Below are 26,663 nucleotides of genomic sequence, written 5' to 3'. Positions count from 1 at the left end.
AGCCAGGAGGGTTCAATGGGGGGGGGGGTTCAGGGGGACCCAGGCCCTGGCGGACCCCTCCTCCCGCACAGCCCCGCGCAGGGAAGGGACCCCCCCCCCCCCCCTCCCTCAGGGACTCCCCCATTCCCGGGCACTGGGGGGCAAGCGGTGCGGGGGGGGGGGGGGGGAGGGGGGGAAGAGGGGGCGTGTTGCCAGCGGAACGGAAGTGCGTGTGTGTCGGTGGCGGGGGGGAGCTCTATGCCGTAGCACCGAGGCGGCGTGGGGGGCGGCTTTGCTGGTGACACCGCCCCGCCTCGGAACCTTGGAGCGGCGGAACGCGAGTGCCGGGACGCGGGGTCCGGACGGCGGCGGCGCAAGCGGCGGGCCGGGCCCGGGAGGCGGTGGGCCTGGAGCGGGCCGGGCGAGGCCGAGCGGAGCGAACCGAACCGAACCGCAGCTGGGCCGGGCTGGTAACTGGGCCGTGAAACGAACCCCGGGGCCCGGCGGGCAGCGCCATGGCCGAGACGATCGTGAGTGGGGCCGGGAGGTGGCGGCCCGGGGGGAGGGGCGATGAGGCAGCAGATTCCTGTGGGGCGGCGGGGCCGGGCCCAGCTCAGCCCCCTCGGGGGGGCCGCACCGGGGCCTCTGGGGACGGGAGGGGTCCCGCCGGGAGCCGTCTGGGAGCTCAGCACCCGCTGTCCTATCCCCCCCCGGAGCGGAGCCTTGGACCGATTCTCCGTGTTTTCACCCCAAAAAAGTTGCCCCCTCGGAGCGGGAGGAGCTTTGGGAGCGTGGCCCCGGGGTCCCTCTCGTCCCCGGGCGGGGATGAGTCGGGGGAAGGTGCCCCCGTCACGGCCGGGCTGCCGAGGAGACCCCGGGGAAGGTTCTTGTCGGTACCGTAAAGCTCTCCCAGTCCCATCGGACCGGGCCCGTTCCCGTGGTGAAGGTTGGGAGGCTGTAAATGAGCTCCTGTGAGGCAACCCCAGGGCGGCAGCAGCAGCCTCCCGTGTCCCTCTGTTTTCCCCCCAGTCCCCGCGTGACCCCCCGTGTCCCTCCGTGTCCCTCCGTGTCCTCCCGTGTCCCTCCGTGTCCCTCCGTGTCCTCCCGTGCCCCTCCCGCACGCTGCCACCCCAGACGTGGCTCTGCCCTGGGTGCCCGCGGGTGGCCCTGCTCTCCAGAGCCCCCCGAGCCACTTCTCAGCCCCCAGCAGCAGGAGAACTCCAACATTTGTGTTTGTCACTTCCCCTCCCCCCCTCCGAGCTGCCTCTTTTCCCCATCCCTGCAGCCTCCAGGCTGCAGCACGACTCCCGTTCAGTGTTTCCCGGGAGGAGCCCGAGCCCCCCCGGCTCTTCCCCTCACCCTGTGGGTGGCAGCAGCACCTCGGGGGGGTGAGGGTGGCAGAGGTGCCCCTGGCACGGGTCAGGCTGGTGTTGTGCAGGCGCCGAGTAAATCACTGCTGTGGAAGCTCTGATTCACCCTCCTGAAAGTTGTAATTCAGTGTCTGAGGTCAGAGCTCTGGCAGACGAAAGTGGCGTTGGCTTTTGTTTTCTTTTGTTTTGTTTTTTTGTCTTTTTGGTGCCGGCTCCCTCCCTGCCCCCCAGCTCCAAACCTGGGGTGAGGAATGGCTGAGGGTGAAGAGCAGCGTTGGGAGGAGCAGTGGGGGTGAAACCTCCCCCTGCTGCCCCCCAGCACTGACCAGGGCTGTCCCCTCCCCACAGATCATCCGCGTGCAGTCCCCAGAAGGGGTGAAGAGGATCACGGCCACCAAGAGGGAAACGGTGGCAACGTTCCTCAAGAAGGTACCTGGGACCTCTCTGCTCACCCGTGGGGTGTGGCAGAGCTCTGGGGGACACAGCAGAGCTCCCGTGGGGCCCCTCTGGCTTCACCTGGGTGGGTGAAGGGGTGGTGGTGGTGGTGGTGGCAGTGAGGAGGAGCCCTGTGCATTGCTGTAGCCAAAAAGTGCTTTTCTGAGGGGAAATAACAAAATGAAAGAAGGCAACTTACTCTGCTCTCCTTCAGGCTGGGAGCTTCCCTGGGGGAGGGCAGGGTTTTAGGGTTCTCCCAAAGAAATAGCAGCTGGGAGGCAGAGCAGGGAAAGGCTTTTGGTAGCCAAAGGCTCCAGCAAGGGCCTGGGCTGGAGCTCAGCTGCTTGGGCTGTGCTTTGGGTGTCATTTGAATGTGGTTTGTGTGCTGCTGGTCCCAGTGTGGCTTTGGAGAGAGCAAGGAAAGAATTGAGGAGAAATCTCCAGGTGATGTGGAAGCTCCCCAGGGTCTCCTGGGAGAGGTTTCCACCCCGGGATGCACAGAACAGGCTGAGGGTTGGAGTTTTGGGGTTTGGAGCTGGATGGAGCTCACTCTTGGGGCAGTGTTTAAAGTTTGCTTCTTAGGGGTGAGCAGATCTCTGTTTCCTTGGAACCAGAGCTCTGGAGCTTTGGAGCTTGGAACCTGGAGCTCTGCTGTAACCTGGAACCCTCAGAGTAGGTTTTCTTTGCTTGGTAAGGGAAATACTTTGTGTCCCAGTGCCTGGGGGGCTGCTCTGGGAGTCAGCAGGACTCACTTTCCCCCTTCCTTCTGCTCTTTGTCAGCCACTTGCTTTGTCTGAAGCTTGGGCCCAGCAATCCCCACCTGACCAAGCAAAAATCCTGCTGGATTTCAGGTCACAGACACCTGGTGCACTCTTCCAACAGTCTGACCCAAGGGAAAACCCCACACCATTGCTTTCAGAATCCCTGGAACCTGAGCAAAAGGGGCTGCTGGGTTCCAAGGGTTCGTGTTACCTGTGGAAGAAACAAAAGCATCAGTACTCACTGGAGCTGCCTGGGGAAAATGATCTCCTCTTGCTGAGCTGGATGCAAGGAGTGTTTGGTTTTGTTTTTTCCTGGCACAGGGGTTGCACGAAAGAGAAAAATGGCAAATTTTGCCTTGTAAGATCTGTGCACATGCACAGCTGTGGGTTTTACTGCTGGGACATTAATCCATGTGGTGGGTTTCGTGTGGAGCTGGACAGCTGTCATTAAAGAGGCATCAGATTGCTGCTCCTGTCCTCACAGTTAGCTTAGATCTCCTCCTTGGTGACTCCAGAGCAGCTGCAAGGGAGGTGAACTGAATAAAAATAAAGGCTATTAACAGTTTAGGAAGAAACGTGTCATCTGGAGAAACTTTTAACACCACTTTTAAACTGATTATTTATTTTCTTCAGTTGGCCAAATATGAAAATTTCTGTTGCTGTGAAGAGGTGTTTGGCTGATTAAGAGTGAAGTGTCCTTAACCTAAGCTGGTGGGAGGGGAAAAACCCTGCCTGGGGACTGAGGGGTGGTTGCTGTGAGGCACCTCAACCCCTGTCCTTCTTCTCTCTCTCTCAGGTGGCAAAAGAGTTTGGTTTCAGGAATAATGGCTTTTCTGTCTACACCAATAGAAACCGGACAGGAGAGATCACAGCATCCCAAAACAAATCCCTCAACTTGCTGAAAATCAAGTGAGTCCTGACAGGCAGTGCTGGGGGTGGCTCCTTGCACTTTTCCCTTCACCCCTTCCCCTCAGTCTGCTCTCAGGACTGAGAGATTTGCATTTGTTGTGCAAAGCAGCAGAGGGAGAGGTGGCTGCTGGAGGGGCTCTGGGCTGCTCCCTGTGCTGCTCTGGGGGGCAGCTGGGGATAAATGAGACATTCCTGGGTGGTTTGGGAGGTTTGCTCCCCAAAAACAAGGCTGGCAACCCTGTGCTGTGTTTGCTCCCCCACAGGCATGGGGATATGCTGTTTCTCTACCCCTCCAGCCCTGCTGGCTCCTCCTCAGAGACCATGGACACCTCTGCCTCCCAAGGCTTGCGGCCCCTGGGTGCCCCCCAGGTGGTGGAGGATGAGATTGATCAATACCTGATCAAACAGGATGGGAAGATTTACAGAAACAGAGACCAGCAGCTGTGAGTAGGGGCTGACTTCGGTTCTGCTGACACAGCTGGGCCTCACCAGGGTTTGTGAGGCCTTCACCTGAAGGCAGCAGGCAGGATGTGTGCTGTGGGAACTGCCCTCTGAGCTGCTGCTCTGCCCCTTTGCAGTGTTCACCAGGGAAAACAGCCCTGGCCATTGTCCTGGGAGGTCAAATGGAGCTCTGGTGAGCTGAGGAAGGAAGCTGATACCCAAATCCCAGGGTCTGGGCCAGGAAGGACTCATTCAGAGCATCTATTGTTCTAACCAGGCTGGCCCCTTGCTATGGGACTTGTGTATGTTTTGTGCTCCTAAAACATTTGCAGCTCTCTAGATCAGAATGAATCCTGTGAGTTCTTCCCTGGGATTCCCTGGCAGCTCTGTAGGAATCCTGGGTTGTACCCCACATGTAGCTTCCCCAGCCAGGGCCTGAGGAGCTTCTCTTCCATGTGGCCTCAGGATGGAGCTCCCCAGTGTTTGGGTTTTGGGCTGGCAGGGCCAGGTCTCACCTGACAAGAGAGGTATGGACAGGGAAAGTCACCCAGCTGGCACCAAGGTCAGGTTTGGTTTCTAAATCCCAAGTGGCTTCCCTGTTGGAGCAGAGAGCAGAGCTCCAGCACCATTCCTGGCTCCTGTGTGGCCTCTCTGTGGGCAGAGTCTGCAGTTGGACTCCATTATCATTATTGGTCCTTTCCAACCTAAAGGAGTCTGTGATGCAGCCTCACTGGTACCAGGAGGCACCTCACTTAGAGTGTCCCAAACACTTCTGTGTCTTCAGATCCAGCCACTCCTCATAAAGGAAAAACAGGGAAGGGAAGGGAAAGAGTGGAAGTGTCCAACAGCAGAGAGGTGGAAGTGGAACTTGGGTCTCTGCCCACCTGGTTTTTGGCTTCCTTTCCATCAGGTGCCTTCCTGACCCCCCTGTGAAACCCAGGAGTCCACTTTGCTCCCAGAAACCCAACCAAGCCCAGCCCTGCCAAGCCCTGCAGGCAGCTTAGGGACACAAAGCAGGCTGGGAGTAACAACACAATGGAGAATTAACACCACCCTAAATCTGCACCAACGCCGTGAAAATCTCCCCTCTCTGTCTGCTTGGGGTTTTATTGCTCCTTGTTAATGATGTCCCAGTTGGCTCCTGGCCTGCTGTCTGGCCTGGTTGTTGTTTTGGGGCTGCAAAGTCACTTCTGAAAGGCCCTGAGTGAAAATTTTAAAGCAGGAATTCTTCCTGAAACAGAGCAGCTCTCCAGGTGGGTTCTCTGCCTTCTGGGTTATCTTTAGTGCTGCAGCAGCCAGGAAGTTTGGAGGGACATAGCCTTTAGGTGGAAAAATCCTATTTAACCTTTTCAGGCTGATGATAAATGAGGGAAGTGTCACGTTATTGAAACAAGCAAAGCAAACCCCACTGCTCCACGGCAGAAACATTGTCTTTAGCTTGACTGCATTTTTCATGACAATAAATGAAGGTATTGTGCTTAGCAGGGAGCCAGGGCCCAGCAGTGGGTATTTATGAGGGAAAAAAAAGAGTGTGTCTGGGCTTGTTCCTGTGTTTGTGAGTGCAGATCGATCAGCACACGAGGGGCTGGCTGCATTAGCAGCCTTTAGTGCTCCTTTCCGTGCATTATCTGCCACAAAGCTCCCTTAAAAGCAATGCTGCAACTGGATCCCATCCATTTTGCCTTCACAAGAGCCAGCACAGCCTTGCCTCTCACTCGGGGCCTGCCTTTGAAAACTCACCCTGACCTTGATCTGGGGAAGATGCTTGGGGGATTTTTTTTTTTTTTTTTTTTTGTTGCTTTTATCCAAGCAGTCACCTCACAAGGAGATGTTTCCCCCTCTCTTTTGTAACTTCACCCAGCAGGTTTTTTATCTGCCTGATAAACACATGCTCCCCTGCTTGCTCCAGACCATCCTCTAGTGCCTGATAAAGGGTGAATGTTTTCCTTGTCTTTCTGCTAAAACCACGCAGGCCAGACCTGTGACGTAGGTTTCAAATTCTTTGAATTGAAACACAACCCCAGTGTGGGGCTGTAAAACTTGAGAAGCCGTGACCTGACGTGGGTTCACGTGGCTGCCTGGGGAGTGGGGCTGCTTGCCAGCCACAGGCCTGAGGATTATTTAGGGGAGGGTTCATCTTGACCTGGGACCTGCCCGATCAAACCCAAAGCTGCTGCTGTCTCTCGATGTGAAATTATCTTGTGGGGACCCCTCTGTAAGATTCCCTGGTGGGTGTGGAGCCACTCAGAGCCTTGTGATTGTGTGGATCTTCCACAGCCACAGATGTCAGTCTAGAGCAGCTTTTACAGCCTGACTTTTCCCTTTCTAAATCAGACCCAACACAACTTCTCTTCCTCTCTGTGCAGGTGTCGCCACGGCCCCCTGGGTAAATGTGTGCACTGTGTACCACTGGAGGTAAGAGAAGGTGCTCCAGTAAGTCACACCTCTTGGGTTTGGTTCCTTCCAGTCAGAACGCTGCCCCTCAGAGCACTGCAGGGGTGGCAGCTCTGAGTCTGAGTCCTGCTGTGCCCTCTCAGAGCTGCCAGCTCACACCCAGGGTCACCAGAGCCTTTTATTTCTCCAGTGATGACTTTAACAGCGCTCCAGACAAACTCCCAACTTTCCTCCCTCTTCCCTAGATCTCCTTGACTCATCCCCTCTAGTGGATCCCAGCACTTCCCAGTTGAACCACCTATTATTCAGGCTGAAGGCAGCTCTGGTGCCTGCTGGGCTCTGATTTATGGCCCGAGGCAGAGCTCCCTCCAGTCCCTGCCAGCCGGGATGGTTCTTCCCCCCCTGCCCGGGAAGCTCTTTGGCCTTGTTTGAGCAGCTGGGCTTTTTGTTTGTCCTTTGATATTGAAAGGAAAAAGCACTTTGCCTTCGAGGCTCCTTCTGATTTGTGGAGCCAGTCTGTGATAGGAGCAGGAGGTGATAATGCAGCGGGGCTGCTGGAGGGCCCTGCTGTTCTGTCACACTGGCAACTGCCTCCAAAATGAGCGGAAATTTTCCTGATTGCTTCCACCTTGAGAGCGACTGGGGCTGGCTCTAGAACATCCATTTGTGCAGTGAGATGATCAGACAGGTGTCTGACCAGCCTTTCCTTTGTGTGTGGTGTTTTTTTGGCAGCCTTTTGATGAGGATTATTTAAACCATCTGGAACCTCCCGTGAAGCACATGTCCTTCCATGCCTACATCAGGAAGCTGACCGGAGGGGCAGACAAGTAAGAACATCTCTGTCTTTCAGGGAATCTGGTTGGAGCTTCTGTTTTTTAAAATACAGGCAATTTGGATAAAACTGGTGGATGGCACTCCTAGGAGAAAACAGCACATTGAGAAAAATAAAAGAAGGGAAAAAAATATAAAAAGGGAAAAGTCCAAATGGAAGAAAGGAGATTCCCTAATTACACCGAGATCCAAGCCTGGATCTCAAACCTCCCAGAGAGGCACTGGGACTGTGGTGCACCTGGGGAGTTTCTGTTTACCAACAGTTTTAATTCCCTTCAGACATGAACAGGACAGAAAGAGGAGCCTGACATTGCTTAGGGCCTGATTCCACTCTGTCTCACACTGCTTGTGCTCTCAGTGAAAACCTTTCCTGTTGTGGTGCTGTTGTTCACCCCCCCATCTGGAAAATCAGTTGTGCTGCCCTGTGATGGGGTGGGGGATGCCTTGGGGACACAGCACTGAGCAGAGGGAGCAGGGACAGAAGGATTTATGTCTTTGTGCCCTTGGGTGGTGTTGGGGAGCCCACTGTGCTCTGAAATGCAGTTGTGCAGAGGTGTAACCTTCTCCCTCTTGTTCCTAAATGCCCGTTGGGATTTTTTTAATGTCTTTTGTGAGATGCAGCTCAAGGCTGCAGTACTTTTGATTTGGAGAGAACTTCCCTTTGCAGGAAGCCTTCTGCACATGAAAAGAGCTCTAATTTGCCCTAGCAGGATAATCTATCACTTCCCACGTGCTGCATAAATTATGTAAGCAGGATCCTCTGTGTTTTCTGTCTCTGCTCTTGCTCTAATGTCTGCTCAGGAGCTGGGCTGGGGAGCACATGTCAGCCTCGTGACCTCCCTGGCTAAGTGGGCAGCAGAGGTTGCCTGGGGACCACAGGAGCAGAGCATCCTGCCCTGTGGGACTTTCCTTTGAGATCCTCTGAAGATGCAAAGCAGTGGTGCCACCACTTCTCCTCAGCTCTGCTTCTTCTATATTTCTAGCTACTTGCTCTTTTTTTTTTTTTTTTGAGAAGCTTTTACAGTGCTCACAGCACCCTTCTGTTTTCCTTCTTGCAGGGGGAAGTTTGTTGCCCTGGAAAACATCAGCTGCAAGATCAAATCAGGCTGTGAAGGGCACCCCCCTTGGCCAGAAGGCATCTGCACCAAGTGCCAGCCAAGTGCCATCACTCTCAACAGACAGGTGAGACCCAGCTCACAGGAGCCCTGGTGCTCCAACGAGAAGGGACTGGACTGATGTTTCTGGAGAGATGACTTCAAAAACAGCCAGCTTGGAGCACAGAGCCTTTGCATACTGGCAGTTGTCAGGGCAATGGGTGTTCAGGTCCCCAGGAGCAAAAGGCTCCAAACTGTGTCTGGTTCAGCAGTTTCCTCTTACCGTGGAGGACACCTGAGGTGGCACCGCTAGCAGCCAACCTCCGCTCTTTTTATTCGGGAGATCCAGAAGGCCACCCCCTCTTTGTGTTTTCTCTGAAATTTCACCACCTTTTTTCCAGTTGCAAAGGCTCTTGGGGCAAGGGCCAAGCTAATGGGGTGCTGGGAGTGCTCAGCACTTGCCCGTGGTCGAGTTCTGCTTGCCGGGCAGGGGAGCGAAGGCAGCAAGAAGGGGGAGGGAAGGAGCCAGCCGGCTTTCCCCATCCCTGCTCCAGCAGCATCCTCCCGGCAGGGGGTGGTGTGTGTCCCAGGCAGCTGGGGAGCCTCTGGGGAAGGAACTGGCGATGGGCAGAGTCACCGGAGCGAGCGGAGGATGGGCTGACACTTGAACTTTGTCAAACAGAAATACAGGCATGTTGACAACATCATGTTTGAGAACCACACAATTGCAGATCGCTTCCTCGACTTCTGGCGGAAGACGGGGAACCAGCACTTCGGGTACCTGTACGGGCGGTACACAGAGCACAAAGACATCCCCCTGGGCATCCGGGCTGAGGTGGCTGCCATCTATGAACCCCCACAGGTAACAGCTGGGTGCTGCCACCCCTGTGTCAGCTCGCAGGGATGATGGGAGAAGACAGAAACACTTCTTTACGTGGGGAACCTCGCGCGGTGTTTCCTCCTCCGTGAGGAAAACAGTTCCCTGAAAAAAGGGTTGTGCTTTGTGTCCTTAGTGTCACTGTCGGTTATTGCCACTGAAGGTGTTCATTTTACACTTGGATATTACTCTGTTCAAGTGATTTAAAGATAGGGTGACTTTTAAAACACTTTTCCTGTTTCCTTGATTTCTGAGGTTATGGTATGGGAAACAAATGCTGTACCAAGAAAAAAAAAAAAAAAAAGTTGCAGCCCTTGCTTCAATTTTTTTATCAGGTGTCTGGGAATATTTAAGCAGCTTATTTAGATGAGAATGAAGTGTGGTGCCTTGCTGGAGAGGCCGAGGCTGAGGTTTGAGCCTGGGAGCAGCTGGGAGTCCCCCCGCTAGATGGGGCACGGCACCGCGCAGCGCCGCACGCCCAGCTCGGCCTCCCAGGGGCTGAATTGGGTTTCAGAGAGCTGAAAATGGAGACAGAAAGGCCACTGCCCACAACATGAGGCTCGGCTTGAAGCTGAGTTTGCCTCCTGGCTTCTGCACAGCTGATCAAAGTCACTTTTCTAAGTGCAGACACGATGTATACAAACGTCCCGTGCTGGGTCATGTGTTTCCTCCCTCCTGGTGGTTTCTGCGGGGTTGCTAGAGTGAAACACAACAGGTATGTCAGGGGGAAAAGGACAAATGGACCTTTGGGAGTGTGTGTGTGTGTGTGTGTGTGTGTGTGTGTGTGTGTGTGTGTGTGTGTGTGTGTGTCTGCGTGAGAGGAGAGTTGCAAAGCTTTCAGAAGTTCTCCCCTTTCTTCCCAATTTGAGCAGAGCAGTGCCTGCTATTGTTTCAGTATCACTGTTAAGCCCCTGCTTTGGAAGTTCATATGCTTCCACTTGTGTGTGGTTAAAGCCAGGAAGCTTTTGCTCTCCTGGCAGGCAGTCTCTGCTGTGCTTCTTGACACGGCATCTCCCCACACGAGGAAGCTCAGCTCTGAAATGCACCCAGATGGAGCTGTGTTTTCCGGAGCGTGGGGGGAAGGCCTGGGTGTGGGCTCTTGGCTTCTATCTCTGGATTTCTGCCTCTCTGATGCTCAAAAGATTCAAACAAACAAAAGGGCGGTACAAAGCTGGCAGGTTGAACCCAGGGCTTTGGAAAAATTAGATCATCCCTTGTATGTTGTGAAGTGCTGGGAAACGGCGATGGCCTCTTTGTAAACCCAGAGTCTTCCATTCATAAACCCCAACGTCATTTGCAAACTTTGCTGGCGAGCTCCAGCAGGAGGGGACTGGGAGGAGAAGAGGTCTCTGGGGTGAAACTGCTCTGTGGTGATGCTGGAGGGGAAACCCAGACCTCTGCTGCCATCCCCAGCCTCGCTGAGTGTCCATCCCGTGGTTTTCCCTCTCTGTATCACTAGTGAGTTGGGTTTTTTTTTTTTCCTTTGCTGCAGATTGGTACACAGAACAGCCTGGAGATCCTGGAAGATCCAAAAGCTGAGGTGGTGGATGAGATTGCTGCAAAGCTGGGACTGAGAAAGGTTAGGATGTCTCTGTACAGCTGTGGAGAAAGTCATGGGCAGTTTGGGCATACATAAATCTTGCTTAAGTATCAGTAGCTCTTGTGCTTTTAGGTGTAAAAAACAAAATGAGAGTTTTTTCTGAGCACAGGCATCTAGCAGGGCTGTGCTGCTGGAGTCAGCAGTCCTCTGTCATGAATGACATCAAAGGGAGTAGCAAAGAAGCAGAAACACGATTTACCCTTTATTTCTCCTCAGATAGGAGCATCTCCCTGGTGAGTGCTAATTTGGCACAGATGTAGCTGGAGCTGCCTTCCAAGTTTGTTCTTCCTTTTGACAGAATTGGTGCTCCACGACAAGGAGCAGAGGCTCCTGCTTGTTTGTTTTTGTTGTGTTTTTTTTTTTTTAATGATTTTATTTTTGTTTCATCCTCCCCTGTGAGCTCCTGTCCCCTGGTGCTGCTCAGGCAGGCTGCAGCAGGGTGATCTGTATGTGGGGTTAGAGGTGCAGGACCCCCAGCTGAGTCCTCCCTTCCCCTCGTGCCTGCACAGGAGGGCTGGGATCCACTGGTCTGCTGACACCTCCCAGACCTGTGGGGATTATTTTCTGGTTTGGGGAAATCTCTTGGTGTCATGTGAATGCCAGGAATGAGATGTACACAAACAAGATTTGACTTGCTAAAGAAAACACAAATCAGAAGAGGCTCAGCACAGTAGACTGTAAACATCTGTGGTGAGGCCTTTTGTTCTCTGCAGATAAGATCTCCAGCCTTTTCCCGGTGTCTGAGGCAAAGCTTCTGTGTGTGTTATTTATTTCCCTGCTTTTCCTCTGCTTCTCACACCACGTATTTTTTAATCAATACAACTTAACACACATCACTTAATGCTGGCTGCAGAGTTTTGCCTGCCCGGGCTCTGCTGGGAATCTGAGTCAGCAGTTGCTGCTCTGAAGGGTGAAGGCTGTGGGAGTGGATCCAGCACGTGTGGCACAGGGTGTGTGTGTGTGTGTGTGTGTGTGTGTGTGTGTGTGTGTGTGTACACATCCAGCCTCGGTGTGCACACCAGGCAGAAAGCAGGAATGTGGTTTTTTGGATGGGAGCAGGCTCTGATTTGGAATGAATCATACTCCAGTGGGAACACACGAGCTTTATCTTAACCAGTGACTGTGAGCTTCAAAATGAGATCATGTGAGCTGCTTTGTCATCTGCTCTGCTCTGAATGCTCCATAGGAAATGCTTTTTGCTGTGGGTGGGAGGAGGCAGCGGCTGAGAGGCCTCTTGCAGCCTCCAGATCTTTCCATGAAAAAAATATTCCATAGTGAAACATAAAGCTGCAGGTGCCCCTGGCTGGCCAGCTGGCAAGCTGCTCCTGGAAATGGGATTCAAATGAGCCCAGCACAGCTGGGAGAGCCATTTCCTTCAGGCAGCGTTCAGCAGGGCTGTGCGAGGAGCCAAGAACATCTTGTCCTGCTAGGAGAAAATGTATAAGCTCTCTTCTAGTTCAGGTTTTTGTTGCTTTGTGGTGGGGTTTTTTTGTTGTTTTTTTTATTGCTTAAAGCAACTTTCTCCATAATACTTCCTCCTAGGTTGGCTGGATATTTACTGATCTGGTCTCTGAAGACACACGGAAAGGGACTGTCCGGTACAGCAGAAACAAGGTGAGGTTCAAGTGTGCAGCTAATTCCAGCTTTGTGTAACCACCCAAATGCTGCCTGTGCCAGCAGAGCACTGAGCCAGGGCAGTGCAGGGCTGGAGGTGACACTGGGAATGGAATTCTTGTGAAATGGGGTTTTTCAGAAGCCTCTAAAGGAAAAGGAGCTGAAAGAGCAGTGCTGGGGTCTGGAGCGGTTTGGGTAGCATGCAGAGCTGCCTGCAGGAAACAGTGCTGTGGTTTAAGGAAATTTAGTGGAGGGGAGGGAGTAGAGTGGTGTGAGGTGCAAAGTGAATGAGCAAAAGTGACTCAGAGGATGTTCCTGTGGGCTGGGCTTTGAGTTAGACATGGCCTGAGTCCTCAAACTTTGACCTTCTCAGCTTCCCGTCAGTCTGAAATCAGCGATGTCCCTATTTGGAAACTGAAACTCTGTTTTTAAAAAAAAACAAAGGTGTGTGAAGTTGGGTGGAACCAGAAGTGGGACAGTCCTGCCAAGAGCCAGGCCCGGGGCTGGAGAGCTGACATGTCACATTCTTTTCCCAGCCTCAGCAGCAGCTTTCTACGAAAGCATGTTTCACCAGGGTGCTGGGAGTTTTCTTTGGCTGCAGACCAGGGAAATGGGTCCGGGCTACGTCGCCTTGTCCTTTCTGTTGACATTGCTGCTCTTCCCTCAGGACACGTATTATCTAAGTGCAGAAGAGTGCATCACAGCTGGGAACTTTCAGAACCAGCAGCCCAACATCTGTCGCCTTTCTCCAGATGGTCATTTTGGATCCAAGTTTGTCACAGTTGTGGCTACAGGTATAAACTGGCCTCAGCTTGCCCTGGCTCTCCTGGGTACCCATGAATTATCTCTTGTTAATAAAAGACTAATATGCAGCTCTGCCAGAGTCAGATGTTCTGGTCCCCATCTGTCCTGCCAAACAAGGGGCTTGCCTTGCTCTAGCAAGTAGAATACTTTCTCATTCTTTCTCCTCTATAGTTATTTACCCCATCCCCTTGCAGGTGATTTCATTGAGGCTCAGACCTGGAGCTTCCAACTTCTCAAACCCACAAAGCATTTTTTGCCCACAGCCAAGGGAATAACTGTTGCTTGGTTTTTCTGTTTTGAAGTCCTGAAGCTCCAAATTCTGTTGCCTGAAAGCAGCAGTGCAGAACAACAGGAAATCCACAGCCTCAGAGTTACTCTGGCTGGTTCAGCATAAAGGAGGGACCTTTATCTCCCTTGTGTTGCTGTCAGGGGAACCCTTACGTAGGATGCTGTGCTCTCCCATGTGTGGAAACATTGTTGTGTTTGGTTTTGGGGTGCTTTTTTTGGTTGTTTTTGTTTGCCCACAAAACAGAGAAGCCAGCAAAATGCTTTGTCACCTCTGTTTTTAACCATTTTCACAGCAAGTCTCTGGAGGCCCCCCGGGATGGGCTGTGCTGCTTGGCATGTGCTGGGAGAGTTGTGGCATTAGGAGTTCAAGCTGCTGTTCTCCACGGGGTGACACGTGTCTTCATTTAAAATTTCCCTGGAGCAGTTCTGCTGGGTTATGGGTCTGTTTAACACAATGGAAATAGCCCACGACTTCCAAACAGCACCCAGTGTGAAAACTGCAAGTGTGGTATTGTGTTGTCTCTGCTGAGCTCGAGTTTTGTAAGCATTCCTGGAGCCTTTTGCAGTGAAAATGCTCTCATTTGGTTACCAGACCCATGCAAGCAGACAGCTGCCTCTGCATTCCAGGCTGCTGAACATCTTTCGTTAAAGATAGATGTGTATCTCGCTCACTTTTTAATGTATTTCTGCCTTTTTTCTTCTTTTTTTTTTTAATTTTTTTTTTAAACAAGGTGTTTTGCTGAGAACACGATGGCCAGCTTTGTTCAGCCCTTCCCCATGTCTTGGTCTGTGTTTACTTTCTAGGAGTGTTTGTTCTGGAGCAGTGAGTGATTGAGGCTGGAGATCAAAGGGTAGAAAACGAATATTTCCTCTTTACTGTTCCAGATAATTTCATTCTCTTCTGTTAAATTAGCCCATCAGGTTTCTATTTAAACACTTGATTCCTTCCTTTTGTGCCATATAAATATATTTGGATAGTTTGCATCAACTTTGCCTTTAAATCCTCTACATGGATTAATTCCTATCCCCTCCTGGATTCCTGGGCTTGGAAATAGTAACGTTTTCCTACCATCTGTCTGTATCTCCTCTTTCCAGTTGTATCCTAATGACACATGACCTGATGTTGCTTACATTATCCCAATTAAAGCGCCAAGCATGTGATCTACCACTGAGCCAGGGTCTTAATTTCCACTTTCCATGTCAGATTTCCACCAACCCATCCATTACAGGCTGAGAAAACACCACTTTTTTCCCTCTTATGCCTCTCGTTAGGATGTGACCGACTCTGAATCCTTGGAAATGAAACAGGCTCTGGGGAGCTGTGTGCCTGGTTTTTGTTTTGAGAGAGGGAAGATCCCTGGGGGTGGCGGGGGCTGATGCTATCAGGAGCTTTCTGAAAGGGTGGCTTTGCCTCCTTCTCTGCTCCTGGCAAAGGAACTGTCACTCCAGGGGTCTGTCCTGTCAGGCTGGCTGTGAAAATGTGTGGTAATAAGGACATGGGGAGCGTGGAGGGGGATTCCTGCTAGCAGGCACTTCCCACAAGTTGATCCTTTGCTGTTACCAAGTCCCTCGTTTCTAACATCGCTCTCAGAGTCGTGCCTCTCGGCATCACGCTGGGAAAATCACTCCCACGGGGGTTTTTTTCACCAGCCTCTTCTCTTCCAGGTGGTCCCGACAACCAGGTCCACTTTGAGGGCTACCAGGTGTCAAACCAGTGCATGGCCCTGGTGCGGGACGAGTGCCTGCTGCCCTGCCGGGATGCGCCGGAGCTGGGCTACGCCAAGGAGTCCAGCAGTGAGCAGTATGTGCCTGATGTCTTCTATAAGGTAAGGGCTGCCTGCCTGGGGGTGGGGGGAGCTGCAGGAACGGCTGGAAGGCAGCCTGGCCAGCTCAGAAGAGGATGTCTTTGAGGGGTGAACTATTTTCAGTAGTTCACCACGTGTCTGTGAAGCGTCGGCTCTGTGCCGGGAGGGTTCCTGGTGCAGCAGTAGCCACTGGCTACCCAGCCCTGCAGGGATGCTCTGGGAGCCCATAGCAACTGCTTCAAATTCACCTCCTCTCCCCTGCTCGTTGGCAGCATTTTCCGTGCTCTTCTGTTGATTTTGATCTCTGGCTGAGTTCAGATTCCTCCACTCAGCAGCCATATGATGTCTGCTAGCACAAACAGTGGAAGCAGCAGGTTCCCCACGCAGTGCCAGGGATTGGCTGGGCTGTGACACGCTTACAGGCACCAACCAGGCAGCAGATGTGACAAAAGACAGTGTAGCTCGTGCAGCAAGAGCAGAGACAGCCCTGCAAATGCTTTTTTGCAAGGAAAGGAAGGTGTGAAGGTGTTCAGAGCAAGGGCGGGAGCTGGGGGGTGCGTGAGCTCTGCCTGCTGCCCTTCTCAGCAGTTCATTAGTGATGAATTTACTGTCGTTATTCCCCTGACAGTTGGTTCTGGAGATCTTCAAACCCCCCCAGATCTGCAGGGCCCAGTTTGAAACTTGGGGAGAGGCTCTGTGCAGAGGCTGATGGCCCTGCTTCTCACACCTGTGTGCTTGGTGCCCCATCAGCAAGGACAGGGGAATTAATTAATGGTGCCGCTCGCCAACTAATTAGCCATCCATCACCTAAATGAGTTATCTCGTTCTTGTGTCTGCTTTTCACTGCCCACCCAGCCTGCAGTGCCCGTATTAAAGCTGTTCATTAAACATTTGGGATAAGCAGAGCTGCCTTAATTTTGGGACAATTGGAATGAGACATCTGTGCACCAGCACCCAGAATGGAGCTGGTAACACACTGCTGTGTGCCCTGAGCTGGGAGGTGCTGTCCCAGCCCAATGACACTGCCATTCCCCCCCTTGCTGAGGCTGCCCAAAGATAAAGAACACTTCTTGGCTAAATTCAGGGCTCGAGAGGAAAGGTGTAGAGGGAATCCGTGCCTGGGATCCCTGCCTTTTCCCTTCGTACACAGCTGGAGCTCTCAGGAGCTGATAAGCCAGGGTTGGTTCTGATAGAGCTCAGTTGTGCAAGGCTTGGCCCTGCCTGTGGAGATGAGCTCATCTCCTGGCGTGCCGTGGTCCCGAGGAGCCCATGCTGTGCCACAGCCGGGGTGCAGCCCTGCAGGAGGTCCCCTTGGTCTGTGTCCCACATGTGGGGCCACCCTGGGTGTCTGGAGGAGCAGGAAAGGCAGTGGGTGTTCCCATAAGATCTTCGCTCCCATCCGTAATCTGAAGCAGGGAGATAAACAAAATGGGAGCTGGTGGCTTCCAGCCTTTCTGTGGAAATTTCCATCAGCTCTTGATTCACTGGGTCGGGCTGCAGCTTATTTCATATGTTTTATAACTTCTAATTGCCTTTTTCATGATGTGCTCGAGGGCTGCTCTGGCGGGTGGGATTGTCCTTCATCCTTAAACGTGTTTGGCCATAGGATCTCTTAATTTTTTTTGGAATGTTCTTAAATCAATGGAAAGCTTAGTCACCCCTGGCTTCAAAAATCTTTGGGGTCTCATTAAATGTGCGAGGCTTGAGGTCAGAGACACTACCTCATAGTTACTGGGATGGTGACAACAATGGTTTCAAAACCTTGGTTAAAAGTGGGGCGAGGAGCGGGGCCTCGTGGCCGAGGACATCAGAGGTTCCTGCTCCCCCTTTCTCTGCTGCAGCTGCAGGAGCTGGGCAGTGTCCTCCCCAGTCCTTGTCACAGGACAAGGTTCCCCACTGTGCTGTCCCCCTTGGTAGTTTTGGGCATTTTTCAGTAGTTGTTGCATTTTTTCTCGGAATGAGAAGCCGGTAGAGAGGAAAGTGTCCGTGTGTCTGGGTCTGTGGAACATGCAAGTGCACATTTGAAAAGCCCTCGAGGATGAAAGGGAGCCATACAAATTTATTCTAATTGGATGGGAACCAGAAGGCCAACGTTTGTGCAGTGCAGGAGGTATTTATAGAACATCTCTGCATCCAGCTGCGGGGCAGAACCGATGGGACTCTGCTGTCTGGCTGCAGCAGGGGCAGGCAGAGGGTTCACCCCGGGCTGCTGCTGACACCTCCCAGGAGCTGCAGCCCAGGAGCTGCACCTCAGCCCTGTCGTTGGATGCCCCTCACACTGTTACTCCATGGCAGCACCCTCGGGAGACAAGATGTTTTTCCTGGGCCTTGTGATTTCAGAATTTCTTTGCCATTCTCTTTACGTTGGCCACTAGCCCTGTGGCTTGGAGCAACCACCCCCATGGATTTGGCAGCAGCCCTCTCCTGGCTCCTGAAGGCTGGAGCTCTGCTCTGGCGTGACAGCCGAGGGCTTTGGGGACCATGACTACAAGTTGCTTTGCTCTGAGTTGCCTTTCCAGGTAAGATTAGCCAGAAGAGAGAAAACAACCCCCAGCCCCCAAGCCCTTGGCCTCCTGGGCTCTCTGTGAGGCGTCCCGGCGCAGCGCTGGTTCCAGTCCCAAGGCTGCACAACCCACACACGTTTCTTGGCGTGCTCAGTGCAAGGAAATGGATGAAGGAGTTGCTCTTGTCAGACGCACAGGTCAGGGGGACAGCTCTCTGCAAGTAACAACCACAGTCTTGCAGTGGCCCCTTCACCCTGGTTCTCTGCTGGGTGGGGAAGAACCCAGCTGAATCCTCGTGACCTTTCTTGTCTTCTCTACCCTTGAGCCGCCTCCTCCTTTGTCCATCTGGTTCTAGAAAATCACCCTATTGCTTTTGTTTTCACCCAGACTGTGGGTTTATTATTCAGAGCTGAAGTTACTCACAGCTGGTGGTCAGTGGCCTGTCCAGAGGTGATCTCTCCCATGGGGCTGCCTGCACCCCGATCCTGCTGTCCCCCTGCACCCTCTCCCCCCTCTCCCCCCACTTCCAGCTCCCTGCAGTTGCTTTGCCATTGCCTGACTACTCCCTAAAGACCTCCATGCTCTGCTCCACCCTTCTTCACAAGCATCTGGACCTCCCACTGGACAGGAGAAGAGATTGCTGTGTTTTACAGACCCTTGGAAACACAAAATAATTGGATTTTGGGCCTGTCTGGCTTTGTCTCTTATCACAGGTGTTTGTGTCAGCTTAGTGCGAACATGGAGGTGTCATCCTTGCAGTGAGTTGCATTTCACAGCTGCCTTTAAATTCACCCCTGAGTCTTTTTGGGAATGGTGCAAGATGAAAGCCCTTGGTGGTGGCACAGCTGTTGTGAAAGAATCCTTTGCCCTTGTTAAGAAACACACCCGGGACCCTGCAGCAGCAGCTCTGCCTCAGCCTTGGCTTCTCTGACCTGTGGTCTCAGGACTGCCCAGAGCCAGGACACTGCTTGGGTGGGAGCCAGTGGGACTTCTGAGCTGCACTGCTTCCACCCATTCCCTCCAAAAATCCTTGTCCTGGGGAAAACACAACCACCAGGCTGTGGGAAGGCTTCTGCCGGGAGCTTTTGCTGAGAGGGAAGCCTTCCCCTGGCTGGCCTCCTGCCAACGGGCCACGTTGGACTGGAAAAGCCACCTTAGCCTTGAATGTCCCAGCTGCTGCGGGGAGGAGGAGGAGGGATCAGCTCACCAGGAGTCTCCTGAGCAGGGTTTCAACTCTCACTGACCTATGGCTTGCTCTTGGAAGAGTCACTGTGTTCCTGTGGGTCTGCTGCTCGCTCTGAGCCAGGGGCAGGGCTGCCCGGTGCAGCTCTTGGAAAGCAGCAGAGGGAACAGCCAAGGGTGAACTCTATGAAGAGGCAGAAAGGACAGACAGCTGCTCAGCTCCAGGGTGAGCCCCTGGGGATGCCACGGGTGCTCACACATCCCTTTCCCCCCCTGACCTCCCCCGTGTGCTGCTCCTGCCTCCAGACTCTGAGCACAGCACCTGATGCAAGCTCCAGTTTGCTCCTGTCTTCGTGATGATTCATTGTCCAAATCCTCCAGGCCTTGCTGCTTGATTTTTGTCCAGGAGCCAAATATTTGTGCCTCCCTTAACCCCTTCCTGGCCTCTCCATGGAGCTGTTGCTGCAGCACGGGGGTGTTGGTGGCTCGGGGGGGGTCTGGGGCTGCAGCAATAACGTGCCAAGAGGCCCCAGCCACTGCTGAGCTGGGGATGAAGATGTCTTTCTCCCAGCTTGACGGTTGTTAAGGCCTTTAAAATATAATTGCCTAATAAAATGGTGTGTGGGGGTTGGAGAAGAGTGCTGGCACTGGAGTGGGGGGCTTTGCTCTCTGGGGAGGGGCAGCGTCTGGATGTGGCCTTGGCTCAGGGGGTTCCAGTTGGGTAGTAACAGTCTAGTGTGTGTCTTGAAGCCTGACATTAAAGAAAAAAAAGGCATTTAACATGGAAATCCCCAGAGGCGGGGATTAAAGCGAACAGGTGCTGGAAAAATGTTTCTGCATATTAGAACTTAATTAGATTTGAAAATGAATTCCAGATGGGCTAATTACGTGTGAGTTGTTGCAGGTTCCTTCTTGCAGGGGCAGGATTATGTTTGGGAAGCTGATTCAGTCTGATTGGATTTGATTCCTGCCTCTTGCTGTATCACTGAGATCTAGGAGCAGGTTAGCTTGGGTGTCCTGTGATCTCCCCGAAAAGGCTCCGCGTCTCCTCCCGCTCCTGTCAGAGCCAGAGAGATCTGAGGCCACGAGCCACCAGGCTTGTTGCTGAAATAACCACAGGGCCAACAACCTGTCATGTTCAAGGAGAGCAGATCCTTATCGGGATTGCTTTTAAAAGGAGCTTCAAAGACTGGAAGGTAGATTATGTATTTTTATTTTCTTTTTTTTTTAAAAAAAAAAAAAAAGAAAGAACCGTTCCCTTTTTTTTTTTTCTTAGGGACAGAGGATGCTTGGGGAGGGGGCTGGGGGAAGGGGGGGGCTGTTGCCTGGGGGGGAGCAGCGTGCTGGAGCCTGCTGGGGCGATGTCCATCAGGGCGTGAGAGCGGGGCGCTGGCTGCCACACCACATACTTGTGCTGGGTAAACACCAGCGTGGCCCAGAAACACTGATAGAGGGGGAGTGGTGTGCTCTGGAGAAACCACAGCTCAGGAAAAGCAGGCTGGCAGCCCGAGGAATGCTGCTCAGCACCCCGCAGGGGTCATGGCCTCTGGCTGAGGTTCCCCCCAAAAAGCCACCGAGGGGTCAGGGTGGTGGTTCTGTGGCTCCGGGTCTGGGTCCGGGTCCAGGTCCAGGTCCAGCCACTGGGGGTGCTGAGAGCTTGGTGAATGTAAACCTGAGTGCAAGGTCCCTGACTGGAAATTATGGGTGGATGATTTATGTGGGGCTCCATGAATGATTTATAACATGTTAAGTGATGATTTAGGTAGAAAATACAACCCCCTCTTACAGAATCTTTAATGAAAAGTGTCAGTTCTCATGAATTTATTTCTGAAGCTGTGTTTGAACTCGGCGTGTTTGACATAAATCACGTCTAATTGTCATTTCATGATTAATGAACATATGCTGGCCGTTTTTCTCCATAATTAAACTTTATGTTCAATTCGTCTGGCAAAGCAAAACAAGTTTATGCGTTGTGATACGCCGTCTCTTCAGGTCAGGGTATGAGAAAGGGCCTGGATTCCCAATTCCCAAGAAGGAGTTGGATGAGAGACTGGGTTTTGCAGAAAGTCAGGTTTGCCTTGGCAGAGGAACCAGATACGGCGTGTCCCTCCCTTTGCAGGCAGTCACTGCTCCTTAAATGGCATTTACACCTCTCAGATGATACCAGGCTCCTCTCTGGTGATGGTGGTGACTGAGGTGGTTTGTGGCCACACAATATCACGAGGGAACTGAGGGCCTGGAGTGTGGAATTACAGAGATCTCCAGCCCTAAGGAGCTGTGGGGAGTCAGGCAGCACTGCAGCACCCAGCAGCTTCTTTTCCACTCCCTTAGAGATCTGCCAGGAATCCCCGGGCTCCTGCAGGGGTGTCTCCAGGGCAGGATCTCTTAGGCTTCACACTGAGGAATAACAAGACTCTCCTTCTTTCAGGACATAGACAAGTTTGGGAATGAGATCACGCAGCTGGCTCGCCCGCTCCCGGTCGAGTACCTGATCATAGATGTGAGTAACTCCTGCTGTGGGCAGAGGGAGGTGGGCAGGGCGGGCTCAAGTTCTCAGCCCTCCTCTAAAATTCACACCGGGGGTGATTCATCCCACAGTTTTTCTTCCTTTCTCCTTTCCCCTCAGCTGTCAGGCATTTCTGGTGTGCTCTGGGGTAACCACAGCTCCTCGGGGTCGGTGCGGAGCCAGGGAACACACGTGGGTCCCAGGAAGGTGCTGCCTGGTGTCTGTCCCAGCTCCAGCCCCAGGGATACCAGAGCTGGGCAGTACCTCCTGGGGAGCTAATTAGCGAGTTCCAGTCGCCCGTCTCTTAGCAGCAATTAAGAACCCTTCTTTTAGTGACTCAGCAGCCCAGGTTGTACAGAAATGCCTTTTCTAGGGGGAGGGAGCTGTTGGCTGGAGCAGGGCTGCTGCCTGCCCGTCAGTGAGCACTGCCAGGCACCGGGGCACGGCTCTGCCCTTTGGCAGGAAACTTATTACAGTGTGGAAGGCAGGAGAGCAAATAATTTGGATGACAGATGATATTGCTGGAGTTAGAGGTGGTGCCAACAACCATTAAATCCACCCGGAGCAACTGGTCTGGTCCAGCTGCCCCTGGCACAGGCTGTGTCCCGCAGGCACGGGGAAGCTGGCAGCCAGGAGGCTTCCCCTGGCTTGTCCCTCCTCCCCCCTCACTATCTGCTGTGCGTGTCACTTATCAGATAGAGGGGCTGGCACTGGGATGTGTGACAGAGCAATGTCATGTCCAGAACAAGGGGCCCATTGTGCAGGGCCCCTGGATGCCCCGTGCCAGTCGGCAGCGTGCTTGTTGCTCAGGGAGTGCAGGCATCTGCTTCTGGGCTACCTGGGGTGTGATGAAGAGGAAAACAGATTGATGGAACAGGCGTTTAGGAGCAGCCTGGAAAGCTGTGTTTCTGAAGCATCTTGTTTTGTCCTTTTTTTTTTTTTTTTTTTTTTTTTTTTTTTTAATAAATGCATTATTCCCATCAATACTGGCAGGTATTTCTGCATCTCTCCTTACAAAGGGCCTTGCAAACAGGGCCCAGCAGTCAGCCCCTGGCACCAGAGATTAATTGGGACTGGTGTAAATGCCAGTAGCTGGCCCAGGCACTGCCTTCTGAGCCCCATAGCGTGGGTGCAGTGTTGTGTCACCCCAATCCCATCCCTCTGGCTCTGGGTGCAGGGAGAAGGCAGCACTGGAGCACCCAGAAGGACACAAGGTGGTTTCTTGGCAGCTGAGCAGTTCCCTAGGTATCCTGTGGGCAGGAGAGGGATGCTGTGCTCCTGTCAGGACAAGCTCAGCACATCTCCCTCCAGCACAAAAGCAATTGCCAGGAGCTGAGGGCTGTGCTGATGGGAACGTCACTGTCACTGGCCATCAGCCCCCACTGTAATCCCCTCCCTCTCCTGGCTGAGCTCTAACCTGGGCTATTGGAGCTTTCCTTCCCCTTCCCCACTCACTTCTCCTGCTGTCAGCCCTCTGATCAGCCTTTCCTGGATTTTCAGATTACTACGACTTTCCCCAAGGATCCAGTCTACACCTTTTCTATTTCTCAAAATCCATTCCCCATCGAGAACCGTGACGTGCTGGGAGAAACTCAGGTAAGGAGTGATGGGTTCCACAGCTTCATGGCTCCATCAGCTCCAGGTGCCTCCAGACAGCAGGCACCTGGGGGACTCCAGCCAGGAGTGGGATGGGGGGCTGTTGCTCCATCTTGGAGAGCTTCTCATCCTAGATTGTTTTTTTTTTTTAAACTGAGATGTCCCCATCTCCCTCTTCCCCTTCAGAACTGGTCTTTGAGTTGGGCCAACTGGCCTCAGCTCAGCACCTCCAGGGTCTCCTGAGGGTGTGCAGGTGTTTGGAGCTGATGTGGGCCCAAAGATCCTTTTCTTTGGAAGTTGTTGGCCACAACATAGTCAGCTGGCCAGGGGTCTGGTTTTGGGAGGGTCTCCACATGCCCAAAGGAGACAGAAATGTTACAGAGTCTGTTGGTGGGTCTGAACAGGAAAACAAATTTATCACTTAGGGGAAAATGACTTCTCTTTTATTACTCTCTTTTCTCTGCAGGATTTCCACAGCTTGGCCACATACCTGTCCCAGAATACTTCCTCTGTTTTCCTAGACATCATTTCTGATTTCCATCTGCTCCTCTTCCTGGTCACAAACGAGGTCATGCCCCTTCGGGTACGTGCCGGGGAGAGCAGGGTCGTGTCAGTGTCACCATGGGGGGCTGGAGGTGACAGTCCCTCAGCAGGGTGGGCTGTGCAGCTGACCCAAAACCTCTCCTTCCAGGCTGAGCTGTTGGTTGAAGGTTTAAAAAGTGAAACCCAAGCCCCCAGCTGGACCAAGAGCTCCCAAGGCACGCTCAGAGCTGCGAGGGGGTGGTGGTCAGAGGCAGCCAACTTGGCTGCTGCTCCGAGAGCTGGAAACATTTTGCAGAGTATCTGAGAATCAGAAATTCCTGTCGTAATGATAACAGGATCAGAGCCCCCAGATCTCAGCAAGGCCAACCCTTTCCTGGCCGTGCAGCTCTGCTGCTCTTGGCTGGGCACTGGTGGGGTCTTGGCAGCTGCTGGGTCACATCTGCACTGCTGGACCTGCCCAGGAAGGGGCTGTGTGTTTGCCAGAGGCTTCCAGAGTGTGGAAGAATGTGCAGGGCAGCTGGGCTGACCCTGGGCAGCTGGAGATCAGGCTGGGGCTGCCTATGGGGTTAGGGCTGGACACCAGTGTGCTCCAGCATGGTGGGTTTGCACCCCTAGGATCCAGGCTGAGCCTGCAGCACCAGCACGGCACAGTCTGGTAGGGGATAACCTCCTCTGCACAGAGGAAGGGATCTGGGGGAGCAAAAGGGATAAACTGCGTCTTGCTCTCTGCCTGGGAAGCTCCCTGGGGGAAATCAGAGGGGCAGTGGTTGGGACTCATGGCTCTGTCTTGCTGTGGGTGTTGGGGGAGGGCAGGGAGAAAATTCTCTGGGCACCACAAGTGCCCAGCACTGATTTTTCTCTTCTGGCTTCCAGGACAGCATCAGCTTGTTGCTGGAAGCTGTGAGGACCAAGAACGAGGAGCTTGCACAGACCTGGAAAAAATCAGAGCAGTGGGCCACCATCGAGCAGCTCTGCAGTAAGAGAGGGGGTTCTTTTGCTGGGGGGGGGGGGGAGTTTCTCCCTGGTCCTTTGGGCCAGGTGACTGGTGGCCACAGAGTGCTGCTCTCAGGCCACCTCAGAGGCTTCTGGAGATTGGGGTGGGAGAAAAGCTTTTCCTTGGTCCTGAGCAGTCCCTGCTGCACCGACTGTGGAGTTGGGCCGGGAGGCTGCAGGGTGGGACCCCTGGCTCTGAGCAGGCTCTTTTTCTCTCAGGCACAGTGGGTGTCCAGATCTCAGGACTCCAGGAGTACGGTGCCATGGGCGGCTCGACGCACGCCGTGTCGGCAGCCATGTGGGCCTGCCAGCACTGCACCTTCATGAACCAGCCAGGCACAGACCACTGCGAGATGTGCAGCCTGCCCCGGACCTAGCCCCGCCGACTGACTCCAATACAGAGCAAACCCTCGAGCAGCAGGAGTGGTGCTTGTCCCTTCCCCCTCCTCCCTTCAGCTTCCCGCCAGCGGGCCCCCACCCCGGGCTGTGGAGCCGGGCAGGGGGGGCTCCAGCCCTCCCCAGTTCCTCCTTGCTTCCTTTTGGGGCATCCCTGTAGTTGCACCAGGAGCCGGGCACCCTGGCTTTATCCTGATAGTGGCCTCCGGCCCAGGAAACAAAGGCTTAACCTCAGTGGGGCTGGGCTGTCCCCCTGCCACCCCCTGGGTGAGCACGGCGGCGCTCAGGGGGGCCGTGGGCAGCCAGGACCCCCCTCTCCTTGCCCAAAGCAGCCTCTCGGCCCTGTGGAAGTGATGGGGAGGCTGTGGCACCTCCCTGCCCACAGCTTTGCTCACCTTTCTCTCCCAGCCTGGGGCGCAGGCAGCTGGGACCGGGCGGCAGCTCCTCGGCCAGGCTGGGCCCTGCCTGCTGGCAGCACTCCCAGGGTAGAACGGGCCCCCCCTTGGCACCGGTGAGGGGTGGGCCTGTGCCAGCTCTCAGCTTGGCACCCAGCCACGCTCACTGCCTCCTGTGTGGCAGAACTGCTCCAGCACCCGGCTGTGTGTGCAGGGAGAAGGGGGGGGTCAGACCTTCCCCCGTGCCCACTGCCCTCCTGACCACGTCCTGCCTGGGGCTGGGGGTCCGGCTGTGCTCTTGCTGCTCACTCTCCCCTTTAGACCCCAGCTGGGGGCTGCCCCATGCCAGGCTGGTGCTTGCAGTGCCACCAGGGCTCTGCCCCATCCTGGAGCCCCTCTGCCCCGGAGCTGCGGGTTCCAACCTCAGTTAAATCCCTGGAACATCGATTCCAGCCTTAGTTAAGCCCCTGGAGCAGGGTGCCAGCACCTGGCCGGGCTCTGCCAAAGGCTTTGTCCCACCAGCCTTACCGGAGCAGCCGCCTGGCCCTGCCACGGGGTCCCTGGGCTGCAGTTTGCTTTTCCCCTGGGTTCGTGGGTGTCTGGGGTGGTGGCGGTGTGTGCGGTGCCTGGGACCGGCCTGACCCTGCCGCGGGGTCTGCGAGTAACGTTGAATAAAAGCACCCAAAAACGAGAGCCCAGCGCCGTGCCTCCTGCGCTCCTCACCCGCCGTGCCGGGATGCTCTCCCGGGGGGAACCCGGTGCCCCTCGGACGGGTGCTGGGTCTGTTTGCAATCAGAGCGGCGTGCGGCCGGGCCCCGCGCCAGGACAGCGCCTTCAAAAGCCAAAGCAGGAACCGCGGCGGAGCCAGAGCCGGGGGAGCCGAGCCCGGCGAGCGGCCGCCTCGAAGGCACCGGAGCGAGGTAGGGGACAGGCACGGCCCCGATGTGGCACTGGGGCCACGTGCCAGCCCGGCCCTCGGGGACACGGCATCCCCTGGCCACCTGGCCTCGGGGACACGACGCCCTGCAGACCCCCGGCCTCGGGGTCCCCATCTCGGGGAGCTGGGGGGTCCGGGACCCCTGATACCACGCTGCCCCCCCCGCAGCGCCATGTCGCGGCTTCTCCCCCTCCTGCTCCTGCTGGCTCTGGGCTGCGCTGCCGAGCACAAGCGGCGGTCGTGGGACGGCGGAGCCGGCGGTAACCCCGGGAGCCCCGGTACGGGCAGGGACGGAGCTTCCCCGTGTCCAGACGCGGGGCTGGGGAGGGGGCAGGGACCCCCTGGGGGTGCCCAGCCAGCCCGTGCCCCCCGCTCCCTGCAGCCGGCAGGACCAAGGGCTGCGCCAACC

General features: G+C 54.4%; 2 protein-coding genes across 2 annotated transcripts in view; both read left to right on the top strand.

The window, feature by feature from the left end:
* The first annotated feature begins 291 nt into the window (after positions 1 to 291).
* NPLOC4 (NPL4 homolog, ubiquitin recognition factor) lies at positions 292 to 26,008 on the top strand. The gene is made up of 17 exons (XM_071763828.1): positions 292 to 509; positions 1,698 to 1,778; positions 3,342 to 3,454; positions 3,718 to 3,897; positions 6,262 to 6,310; positions 7,022 to 7,116; positions 8,179 to 8,302; positions 8,897 to 9,076; positions 10,584 to 10,670; positions 12,234 to 12,305; positions 12,973 to 13,099; positions 15,063 to 15,223; positions 21,317 to 21,388; positions 22,895 to 22,990; positions 23,457 to 23,573; positions 24,407 to 24,509; positions 24,746 to 26,008. Exons 1-17 carry the CDS (start codon positions 495 to 497, stop codon positions 24,901 to 24,903), a joined length of 1,830 nt encoding a protein of 609 aa, XP_071619929.1. The 5' UTR covers positions 292 to 494; the 3' UTR covers positions 24,904 to 26,008.
* Positions 26,009 to 26,246: 238 nt separating this feature from the next.
* Positions 26,247 to 26,663, top strand: part of SLC38A10 (solute carrier family 38 member 10) — an 82,076-nt gene continuing 81,659 nt past the window's right edge. Inside the window, exon 1 of the mRNA XM_071763823.1 lies at positions 26,247 to 26,359. Within this exon, the coding sequence (XP_071619924.1) occupies positions 26,260 to 26,359 (100 nt within the window). The 5' untranslated portion in view covers positions 26,247 to 26,259. The remainder of the gene's footprint in view (positions 26,360 to 26,663) is intronic.

Source organism: Heliangelus exortis, chromosome 20 (genome assembly GCF_036169615.1).
Source record: "Heliangelus exortis chromosome 20, bHelExo1.hap1, whole genome shotgun sequence".
Lineage (NCBI taxonomy): Eukaryota > Metazoa > Chordata > Aves > Apodiformes > Trochilidae > Heliangelus > Heliangelus exortis.
The sequence above is the reverse complement of the archived record's forward strand: the minus strand, read 5'-3'. Positions and strand labels throughout refer to the sequence as shown.

Bases quoted from the DNA above. Each gene is read 5' to 3' on its own strand.
- NPLOC4 (XM_071763828.1), top strand. The intron at 3,455-3,717 runs GTGAGTCCTGAC...GCTCCCCCACAG, and splicing joins CTCAACTTGCTGAAAATCAA to GCATGGGGATATGCTGTTTC. The intron at 24,510-24,745 runs GTAAGAGAGGGG...TTTTTCTCTCAG, and splicing joins CACCATCGAGCAGCTCTGCA to GCACAGTGGGTGTCCAGATC.